General features: G+C 34.1%; 1 protein-coding gene across 1 annotated transcript; it reads right to left on the bottom strand.

Annotated features, from left to right (window-relative positions):
- Nucleotides 1–9374: 9374 nt before the first annotated feature.
- Nucleotides 9375–10258, bottom strand: LOC145063100 (uncharacterized). Its single transcript, XM_079010688.1, has 2 exons — nt 9590–10258; nt 9375–9496 (listed from the first exon to the last, which is right to left on the bottom strand). The coding sequence occupies exons 1-2, from the start codon at nt 10248–10250 to the stop codon at nt 9381–9383; spliced, it is 777 nt and encodes a 258-aa protein (XP_078866814.1). The 5' UTR covers nt 10251–10258; the 3' UTR covers nt 9375–9380.
- Between the last annotated feature and the right edge of the window lie 2322 nt (nt 10259–12580).

The raw sequence follows: 12580 nt of genomic DNA, 5'->3' as shown, positions 1-12580 counted from the left end.
GTGATGCCTTATAGCATAGGGAATTGTTTGTTATGTGCTACTTGTAGTCTAGATTGATAATATTAATTTCTAGGTGTATGTTTTATATTTATACACGATTAGGATTACATAGCCTTGGAATGATTGATTTAGGCTTATTTCATATTCCTTGTTTGGTTGTGAGCTTAGGGTAAAATCAGTTATTTGACAGTTTATTTGATCCCATATTGTGTTAACTTGCATGCACGATGCAACCAATGGTGTTGACCCATGGTGATACACAACTCAAAAAGTTACCCCATTCACTACTCGTGTGCTTATTCGGTCAAATTCCCTAATTGGTTCATAAATCCTGCCCAAAACACCAACCCCTAAACTCCAATTTCATTACTCCGACTTTACAAGGTACAAGTATTTTGTTATGTCGTTTAGAAATTGGTTTGAATGGTGTTAATTCCACCGCAATACCACAATGCCCACATGATTCTTGGTCAGTTGTTCTGGACATAAACCAACAACCAACATCACTCCAGTCCCTGAATACCAAAGTTCCCAAAAACAATGTGTCACACGACTATCTATAAGGACCATGCAACCTAAATGCTACAACTTAAGCTCTCTTCCTATAATGTAATCTTTCAACCAAATAGGCTCACATGTTACTACCCATACCCTCTAAACATACTCCCCAAAACCAACCATAAATCATGTATAAGCATGTAACTCATATAACCGAAATGAGCATTATATCATGTACAAAAATCAACAACTAAACATACAGTTTCAAAAATCATACCATAGCATGCAATAGCAAATTGTAAACCACATACAAGTTATCATATCAATAAGTTCTAATGCATAGGAAATACCATAAGATTCAAATAGTAGGTTGTCATACATTTATTCACAAACATAAGCACACAAGGAAATGTACTAATCTTAATCAATAATCCAATCATGAGATGTAATTTCTAACTATGTGTTAGTTTTAGGAAAACTACTGAATCACCCCACGTCCCGATAGATATGTGCTAATCATACAACCAAGTCCCTAACAGTGCTACCGAACACCTAAAGCAATACATGAAGATTTGATAAAAAATACAAACAAAATGAAGAGATGGGTATTAACATGGGACATTTTGTGCCGTGTACGTAAGGAGGACGTGTCGTGTATATGAGCCCGATGATAAGTCTAGTCATGACTCAATGACATGATGTGTCGTGTTATAGGATGAACACGTCGTGTTCTTAGTGTATTGGCCATGTTAAGATTAAACATGTCGACATATTGTGTTATAGGGACTGACATGTCATGTTTTACATATAGATCCAAAAGTCCAATTTTTGAACACCGGTTGTTACATACCCTTTCCAAACCCTCTTTGGGGTGTTTTTAAGCTCTGGTATCAATCCTAAAATGTCCAGAACAATCATGCACATGAATAGGAAACAAGTTACACTAAGCTATCAAGATTATGCAAATACTCACACCAATCAAAACAAAAAGATGGGTTAGAGAATGAACACTAACCTTCTGGAAATTTAGTGCATCACCAAGAAGCAAGGTGATGCAAAAGGAAACCAACAACCACCATCAAAATCCACTAAAAATGTACACTTGATCACACTTGAATAATAGGAAAGGGAACTCTACTTAGAACTCACTCTCTTTAGGTATGTTGGCTGCAAATAGGGTAACAAATTTGGCCATTAGGATTAAGATCACTTAAATAGTCCACGAGTTTCATGTTAGCCCCTCAATGTATATTAAAATGCCCCTTAGACCCATACATAGGTTCATGGTTCATTTTTATTACACTTTGGTCTCCAAACAAGATCTTAAAACCAAATGAATAATTCAATTCTAATAAAATAAACATAATAGACTACTTACCTCGTTAATAGGAAGAAATTTATGTCGTTACATGAACAATATAATAAATAATTGTAAATTTCACTGCAAACTACACTACTTTCTTAATGTCATACTATCGACTATTCTACATCTGATCACACTGCATACTCTGAAACTTACAACCTTTAATTTCTTTTTATAGTTGTTTTCATCCTTTTTTAAGATCATGTATCTAGATATTGACACCTAATCCCCTTAATCGAAGCTTGGATACCAACTTATAACATCTCCATTTTCTACAAGTAACATGCCTAAGTCTTCAAAGCATTAATCAAGTATGAACAAACCCCTAATACTTGCCTTATGGGGAGAGAAAGGATGCTACTAGGGTTTCTTGTTAATCGTTACCTTAAAGAAATAAGTTGCATATGTTAAATATTTGTGATGTACGTAAGTCTAGTCAAAACTATTGATTGATTTTAAATAAGAAGTCTTTTTATTTATATTTTGCAAATTATCGAGGCTTGGACTAATTACCACCAGGTAGTGTACCTGATAGATTAATAGTATAGGAGTGGTAATAACTAGTATCGAACTATAGGGAACATGGATGTACCAATGGTAAAGGAATTCAAATGCTAAAAGTAAACTAAAGGAAGTTATCAATCTAACCAAATAGCAGTAATAACTTCTAGTGGTAAATAATAAATAAGCTAATAATAATAAGTAAGATACTTTTAATAATAATAAAGAAGCTAATTTTAATTATAATAAAGAAGATTATTTTGTTTAGACTTTCGGATTCGTTAATGATTATGGTTGATTTAGATAAAGTGTAATGTATATTATCACTCATTCACTAATTTCTAAATTAATTAATTTAATGTCAATATCCTTAATCATATGTCTCTAAGTTATCTACTAGCAGGGATAGTTTTCTAGATCCATTCTATTAATTTGTATTATGCAAGACTTAATTGGTATGATCGGTCCCATGCATAAGTTGCTAACCTCTCAAATTGCTCAAATCAATAGTGCAATCACAAACATTAAATGAATATTCATATGTCTAACCTAGGGACGCTTCCTCCAGTCACCACCATACACCTTAATTGGTCATGTTTTGGCGTCTAATTGTTGGCCACAATATGATACAAGAAACATAATCCAAATTCAATTTCAAATTATTAGACTTAGTTACATAGACATAACAATATCAATATTAACACTTATGTATATTTTAATTAAGCAAACATAATATGTTAAATAACTTATAATATCCTTTCAATGAATCAACAAATAATCAAATAAGTTCATCTACATCTAAACAAAAAGTATTCAGAACTTAATACATAATACAAACTGATACAAATAATCCTTCTTATCCCTCCTTTTTTTGCTTTGAATCTTGACTCTATTATTTTCTTGATACTCTCCCATGTGTATTTTAGGTCGAACATTGGGCTCTATTTATAGATTTTCAGGACTGACTTATTTGGCAGCATAATTAGGACATCGTGATGCAATTTTGTGAATTTGACATTTATCTTTAGAATCTTATGATTTTGGGTTTTTGGCACTGTAACACAACAAAGTTTAACGAATTTACACATTTAGTCACTCAAGTATTTTTGTGCCTAATAGACCATTAAAGTTGAATTTTTACCTATAAATTACACCATTATATGAACTGATACAGGAACAGTCGGTTACTTCAGTGACTAAATGTGTAAATTCGCAAAACTTTGTTGTGCTACAGTGCCAAAAACCGCATATGGGTATGTCAAGTCACGTTAGCGTGTTACCCATAAACCAGATTCAACTTCCTCTAAACCCTTAATTAGTCGGTATTTCCTAACGTTAAGGATCAATTGAGCATAAAAATACTTGAGTGACTAAATGTGTAAATTCGTCAAACTTTGTTGTGCTACAGTGTCAAAAACCCTATAATTTTCTTCCTTTCTAAGTTAGATATTTTTCTTGTTCAATACTTCATGAAAATATGCTCCAAATGACCCATTTAGCTTTTATTTTATCAACATGCCCATTTCAATTGCAAAACATAAATATAAAGACATTAATCATCCTTTGTCTTATTTTAATTATAAAAATGCTCATCATAGATTTCCATTAAAATATATATAATTTAAAACACATCAATTTGCCATACCGTCTGAGCTTTTGGATTAAGTCTTTATATTATTAATCAAGTAATTATATTATTAATCAAGTAAGATTAAACCCTAAGTAATTAGTTACTTTAATTAATTATTGGTTTTTAACTTAGTAACTCTTCAATTTAATTATTTAAATAAAACTTTTTATTTATTTTTACTTCGAGTTATTAAATAATAAATAAAATTCATTTATTGAAAAGTTTAATTGGTTTATAAATAATAAAGGGAAATTGAGTAATCTAACCACTTTTTAATATTATTTTAATAATAAAAATAACCCCTTTTTTTAAATGACCACTCGGTTCGGAATGGGTCATCCCGGACTCGATTTTGTATTCGGTCAATGGGTATTGGATCCGACCCGTTAAAGTGGTCCCCCTATAAATACCATTTTAACCCATTTCGGAATTCATTTCGAACTCTTTCATTTCAGATTACCCTACAGAACATTTCAGACACCACTAAAATTGAAATATCTTCTGATAGCGGTGATTAGATGTATTTTTTATATGTAAGTTTTCATTATGTTAATACTTATATGCCTTTATTTTAGATTATACATTAAAATTTGTATAATTTATGCATTTATATAGGTATTATTAGTTTTTCTGTGAACTTTATTGGTTTAAACGCAACTATAGGATTACATGTAGGAATCTATGTATGCTACATCAAAAAATCTTTAATAAAATCTTCATTTTGACTAGTTTGGAACAAGTACGGAATCCGAAAAACATGTTCGAAATAATAAGAACTCCTCCGCATTACGAGGAACATTCCAGATTCCAATTTTAGAATTTTGGTCTGGAATTGCGTTATGGATTGTTGCTCTGGACTTATATTCTTGAATTGTGTATTCAGTAACGTCATCTAGAACATACATACAAAATGCCTAATTAATTATTCTTTTGATTGTATCATGGCAGAACATACGAAGCAATTGTTACTACAACCTGCAGGCCTGAACTTCGGCACGAAATCATGGCTCGTTTATAAAACCAACTAGTTTGTGGGGTCATGTTTAGGTAATCATCTTTTGGTGATTATGTGAACATGCAAATGGGTGTGGAATGTCACCCTTTATTCTGCCACTATCTTATGTGCAAGGAATTTACTACTTTTGATTCAGTTGACCTACAAGAGTTCTATTTCCATTTGGCGACTATCGGGTTTTCTTAGACAGTAAAGCATTCTGCTTGGCCACCGACTTATGGTTCGAAGAGTATTTCCCCCCATTTCTAGTTTTGCAGAGTTCAGAGACTTATGATTCCATTTGTGCACTGCTTGGCCACCGACTATCGGGTTTTCTTAGACAGTAAAGCACCCTAACCTTATGCACGTGCTGAATAACTTACTTCATCAATTAAGTAATATAGACGATATGAGAGTCTCCTAGTCGTATATACTAGAAAAAGGATTTTTGGTTAATTACCCTCGATTGTTGGTTATTGATGAACGTTTGGCACTTATCTCTAATTTAGACGATTGTAAAAGGTATAGAGTTTTTTACATACATTATATCAAATGATACATATACTTATTAAGTGTAATTGTTGACATAGGTATCCATGGGGTAGAGTGATATGGGATTTCACTTACAGACAACTACGTACTGTGTTTGAAAAGATTGAGGAGAATTTGAACGCTAATGCGCCAAGAGTTGGTAGTAGACACAAATATACTCTGCAGGGATTTGTCTATGCATTTAAGGTATATCCACTATGTTTAATAAATTTTTAACAAACAAGTATTGTAACTTTTTTAAGTTAGTTAGTTTTTTGACATCTTAATTTTTTTAGATTTGGATCATCAAGACATTTCCTAACAATAGTATAGTTGGTTCCCCTATATAGGGTGTTATCCCTCGGGCAGTTGCATACTCATGTATTTTTTAAACACTAGTTTTTTTATTTATAAAGTCCTAATAAATCTCAACTAGTCTTATACACATATATGCAATGTACCTAGTCATGGAGTAATATAGTTTAACGTAAGAAAGGGTGTCGAACATAGGGAACAAGAATGGTTTAGATCAAATAATTCAAATGTTAATTAAATTAATAACGTAAAAGTAAAAATGGATTTTTTGTTGTTTAGAATTACTAACTTGTTTGAACACTCAAGTAATAAAAAAAAACTAAAGAACTAAATGAAAACAAAAGATAAGAAGTACTTCCACTAGAATATGAATCCCCCAAGTTTCTATGCTTGATTTATTATAAATGCAATGGATTAATGAGTTGATTACCAAATTGTAATATTACTAGTTATCATGTTCCGACACCTAGTGTTTACCAATTCATAACTACTATACAATGGTCAATCACAAGTTGAACACTAAATTGATTTTAAGGATTATATGGACTATGAATGATAAGATCTTATGATTCCCTATTTATGATCAAGAAAATCAATACAAACACATAATATGGATAATTAATGCTCTCTAACATAGTCACATTTACTAATTAATATAACCTAACACTTGGATTCTTTCAATCACTAGATCTAACTATTCAATGATCATAAATAGCTAAATATCAAGTTCGAGCAATTGGAATGGTCATCTAACTATTCAATGATCATAGAATTTAATTTTTTTTTTCCAAATCTAGCAATTTTTTTCAATTTTTAATTTAAGCTTGAGATCATTTTTCGACCTCCTACCCCACAATTAGTTCATACAATGCCCTAAATGTATGTATAAAACAGTTAAAATCACATAAAAGCAGTAAAAAGGAAAAAAAATGTTCTCAGGGGTAGTAATGGCGAGATCGAAACCGATTTGTGTTGGGAGGGCTTGAACATCTCAATAATTTTTTGGAAACTGGACTCCTTCAGCTCGTGCATATGCCGGATAAATAGGACCAAGAACTTGAACTTCAAAAAATGTGGTGTGAAAACTTCAAGAATATTCACCGTAGGCTAGCCACGACATGGGAAAGAAAACGCCACATCATGGGATCGAGTCTGGAAAAGTTGAATCGGGATTTTTATGACTAGGATATCATCAATAAATACAATCACAGAACGATCCAACATCGACCTGCATATACGGTTCATGAGGTCTATGAACATGGTTGGAGCATTGGTGGGCCCAAAAGGCATCACCACAAACTCGTAATGACCATAATAAGTCCAGAAGGTCGTCTTCTGAACATCCTCCTCTCAAACCCTCATCTGATGATAAAACGAACACAAATCAATCTTAAAAAACTCAGATGCACCCTGAAGATGGTCGAACAGATCATCATTACTCGGGAGTGGATAACAATTCTTCACTGTTAACTTATTCAGCTCCCGGTTGTAACACCAGTCAAAATAGGTCAAAAACAATCACATGTGATTATGCCAATCATATAATGTGATTTTGTTAAACTAGTAAAGTGACAAACTTTCTATGTAATTCATGATAAAGTATGAACTTTCATACATAATTTATGATACAACTCAAAGTATACATCTACACGAATCCAAAAATATAGAGAACGTCTAAATCTGACTTCGCATGAAGAAGTTATGATAAACCCTAACACTATAAATCTCTATAATAAAATGAATTTCAAATAGACTTAGAATTAGCTATTGGGGTCTAAACGAAAGTCACAGTATACGGAATCACCTACGCATGCATATAAAGAACGCCGAAAACAGAGTTCGTATGCAAAAGTTATGACCTTTCGAAGTTACAGCTGTCTGAGAGCACGACACGTGTCAGAAACCCTAATCTGACTAGACTCACGATGTGAGGCTAAAAAACTCATGACGTGAGGAGTCAAGTCGCCTCATATTGCATCTAGAATTCTACGGAACAATAACCCAAAAGCTCACGACGTGAGCTAGGTTTTCTCACGACGTGAGGACGCTGCAGGACACTATTCGAGGCTAGAAAACACACGTAAAAGTTACGGGATGAATCTTGCCATAACTCACGACGTGAACCTATCATTTCTCACGTCGTGAGGGCCAAAAATCAGCCTATAAATAGCCATTTCGACCCCAAGGCTCATTACACCATTTCTACTTTCTTTCTCTCTCGTTTGCTAAAGCCGTTTCGCTTCCCGAGCCCCGACGACCTCGTACCTCTGACCGTTTCTACTTAGATTACATAAAATCATGCTACTAAGGTGAGTTTCACGGCCCCACTTTCTAATATTTTCGGAGGAAAACACATGCTAAATATTATATATATATATATATATATATATATATATATATATATATGTTATTATTATGTCTATATGATAGTATATATCAGTATCAACGTAGATAGTTATAATAACCGGGATATAGTTATTTCGTATTTGAAAGTATACAACTATCGTCAAGTTGTTAGCATGTTATTGTCATACTAATGTAGATCTTGATTTATACTTAGGATTCTATATATATTTTGTGTGCGATATAGTTCCAGAGTTATACTCGGAAGTTCTATATGTGAATTGATAAGTATGTTGTTATTATTCGTTTTATGTCAAGATAAAACCAGGTATGTTATATGTTGCTATTATTGGTTTTATGTCAAGATAAAATTGGATATGTTATATGTTGTTATTGTTAGTTTTATGTTAAGATAAAACCAAGGTTGTAAAAATCGCTCGGCGGTACCTCGGTGGTCGACTGGGGTCAAGCGATTAATCGGTCTAGGCGGGGATTAATCGCTGCCTAGGCGGGGACCCTTAATTGTAAAAAAAAACTTAAATATTACCAATATCATATGATTATCTCTAAACAAAATACTAACAAAACATGTAAATATCCATAAACGTTTACATATTCAAGTCATCAAACAATACATGTCCAAACTAAGTAAATATTCATAAACGTTTACATATTCAGGTCATAAAACATCATACAAAGTCCAAAATAAGTTTTATATGATCAAACTTGTGATTGTTCACAGGCTTCTACTCTTTATCTCCGCATTCTTCAATGATGTGAACTCCATCTGATTCATAATCAACTTCTTCAAATACTTCCTCCTCAATACCTGTCGCAAAATTTTCATCCAAAAGTTCTCTTGTTCTTGAACTTTGTCCGAGTTCATCGGTTTCTTGACTATCACCAACTATGCCAAATCCATCTTCATCACAATCACCACAATCAACAATCCATTCTTGACCCGTGTGACTATCATTAGCTAATAGCACTTCCATATTCTTTTCTTTTCTCTTTTTGTTTTTTTCCATCAAATTACCATTAAATTGGACATAAAAAAGATTGTTCATTTTACTTGCATCCAACCTATTTCTTTTCTTCGTGTGAATCTACAAACGTAAAAAAAACGGTAAAAAAATATACAATATTATGATATAAAATTATAATTTAAATAAATTGCTGAAATTTGAAGTTTGAATTCTAACCCCTTAAAAGGTGCTCCAATTCCTTTCACATACAGATGAACTACTAGTTAAATAAATAATTCTTATTGCAATCTTTGTCAAATGAGGAGTTGCTCCACCAAACGTACCCCACCAAGTTGCTATGATTTTTAAACATAAATCACATTATTAGATTCATAAATTGATAAATATGAATTTTTATAAAATAATTAAATAAAAGTAAAATGTTTTACCCGGATCATAGTCACCGTCATTAACTTCACATGCTTTAACTGCAAGTTCCCGACCAAATCTATCCATTTTTTTCTTGTACTCTGGCAAATCAATAGTCACGAATTGCTTTTGCATCTCTAAATCTCCGGCAAATAATGTATCAAAAAACTCAAGAACCGCATCCATTACTTCGGGATCATGTTGGAGTTGCGGATCCTTATAATGATAATAAGGGTTTAGAAGATAAGCCGTCAAATGCAATTTTGAATCTAGTCTACCTTTCATTTTCTTTGATATGATATTTATGATAGGCTCATATGCTTTTTTGTTACCGCCTAAAGCATCAATGATTTCTTTTTTTGCTTTTTTAATCTCACCATAAACAAAACCCATCGAGGGCTTCCAATCCGCATCAACCATACGCAGAACTTTCACCAAAGGGGAAAACACCTTTAAGCAAAGTGCCACACCCGCCCAAAATGTGGAACCTGTCACTAATGTATGACTAGATCTCCCTTTAACTACATCTGAAAATTTACATTCTTCCCATTCGTTGCTAGAGAACATATGCCTTAGTTCCTCCTTTTTTTCAGACAAACTTTGTAATGTTAGATAGGCGGAAGCAAATCTCGTGACACCCGGTCGGATGATATCCCTTTTGTTAGTGAATTTTCTCATCATAGCTAATGTTTTGTGGTGGGAAAAACTTACCGATGACAGCTGGTCAAAGTCGATTGTGAGAAATCCCGAATCCGGAATCGACAGATTGAATTGTTTGGACTCGAAGGTGTGGTTGGAATACGTTGCAGCGATGATTAGAAATCACGATAATCACACTGATACAACACAATCATCAGGACATAAGTTGAATAACAATTAAATCGCAAAAATCAGAAACATACCTGCGAGTGCGAATCTGCGATGTGTCGTCGTCCCATGTGTCGGCGTCTGATAGAGAATGTTGTAGCTAGAATCGCTAAACCCTTGTCGTCGGAGTCTGATGGAGAATGATGTAGTTGATCGCTGGAGAAGAGAACGAGATGAAGGAGGTGCAAAAAAAACAAGATGAAGTTGTATTTCTTTTAGTCGATTAGGTTAAGAAAAAAAGGTTTAATTTTGACTTTTTTTAGTTGACTTATGTTGACCTATTTTAACCGCCTAGACCGCCATTTTCCGCCTTTGACCGTCGTTGACAGATTCCGATTAATTCCAACGCCTATCAAAAATCCTATATAGTTTACCTCCGCCAAGCGCCTAGGCGCCGCCTAGGCCGATTTTTACAACACTGGATAAAACTTAGTATTGTTATTGATAGTTTTATGTCAAGATAAAACTAGGAACGTTATGTGTTGTTATTATTGGTTTTAGGTCAAGATAAAACCTTGTTATACTTCAAGATATAACTGTTATACTGCCTAAATGTTATGAAGTTAGGAGTAATGTTTAAAAGCATAGTCTAGTGACTTAGGGTTTTAGACCTAAAAATGCTTTTGTTGTTAGAGCTATAGGAAGCCGTCAAAGTCTACATGAGCTACCTCATTCATCAACTAAGATTGGGGATCTTAGTGGAAGTCCTCTGACTTGTAACCGGTAATCCCGTGTGAGCGAGGAAGTCGTGTATGAATAAGATACAGGTTGACGACCCCACTCGTGGTTGTTAATTACAACCCAAGACAAGCGAGTGACGATTCATTCCTTTTATTTTTATTCCGGCATCGATGAAGCGTGTGGTATTGTTTCTCATGGTAAATCATGAGTGTATTGTTTCTCATGGTAAATCATGAGTGTATTGTTTTGTCAGAGGTTTTGTTGTCAAGCAGCGGTTACACACTCATGGTAGCTACTTGTTAGAAACATTATACTTCGTCGCTATACAAGTATTAATGTTAAGTATAAGTTTCCCTACTTATACCCTAGGTACTACTTGTATATTAAGTAGATAATTATACCTAATACACATACTCGTATAGAATTGAAATATATTTATACGTAGTTGTTTTTACTCGTATAGAATTGAAATAAGATTTATACGTAGCAACTTTCGTTTGTATGGAATCAGAAACACTTATATTTATAGTATATGAGACTTATAGGTAAAACTACTTATTTGTTAAGTAAACTTTTATACCTAGGATATATATACTATACGCTGGAAAGTCAAAATGATAATTTCAAAACTATACTTTTGAACTTGGAAAATGTGTTATTTTTATATGGAGTCAAAACATGTGGACTCACCAACTTTATGTTGACGTATTTTAAATTGCATGTGTTTTCAGGAAGTTGATAACTATGATACGAGAAATGACGTTACACTGCCCGGTGTTTCCGCCGACGGCCGGGGTGTGACACCGGTAGTCAATGCACATACGATGAGAACCATCATTCTTCTCCACAAACGATATCGTTGCTCCCCATGGTGAACGACTCGGTCTAATGAATCCCTTTCCTAACAAATCCTGCAACTGCATAGACAACTCATGCATCTTGGGAGGAGCCAACTGGTACGATGCTTTGGCTAACGGTGCCGCACCTAGAACCAAATCAATCCTGAACTCAACTTGCGTCTCCAGAGGCACCCCCATTCAAATCTTCCGAAAACACATTCTGGTACTCCCATATAATCAGCACATCGCCCACGGTCGCCTTACCCTTATCCCAGGTATCCATAGCATAGTCGGCAAATCTGGAACAACCCTGCTGAATATAGCGTCTAAATCTTGCTGTTGAACACAAAATTGCCCTCTGTTGAGCTCTCTTTCCCTAAAACACTAACTCTCCCCCACTTAGGTCTCGAATCTCGACTAACTGCTGCTCACAATCGATCACCACCCTATTGGGGCTCAACTAGTCCATACCCACGATAACCTTGTTCTCGTGCAAAGGAATGGGAAGCAAATCAATCGGATACTACTCGTTTAACATCTGAGGAATACAACCCCAATGAAGCCTCACTACCCGTATAGATCAATCATCCGCAATCTCGATGTCTAAAGGACAATCTAGCTCCC

This window comes from Lactuca serriola, chromosome 7, assembly GCF_051521515.1.
Source record: "Lactuca serriola cultivar US96UC23 chromosome 7, Lser_US96UC23_V15, whole genome shotgun sequence".
Taxonomy (NCBI): domain Eukaryota; kingdom Viridiplantae; phylum Streptophyta; class Magnoliopsida; order Asterales; family Asteraceae; genus Lactuca; species Lactuca serriola.
The sequence above is the reverse complement of the archived record's forward strand: the minus strand, read 5'-3'. Positions and strand labels throughout refer to the sequence as shown.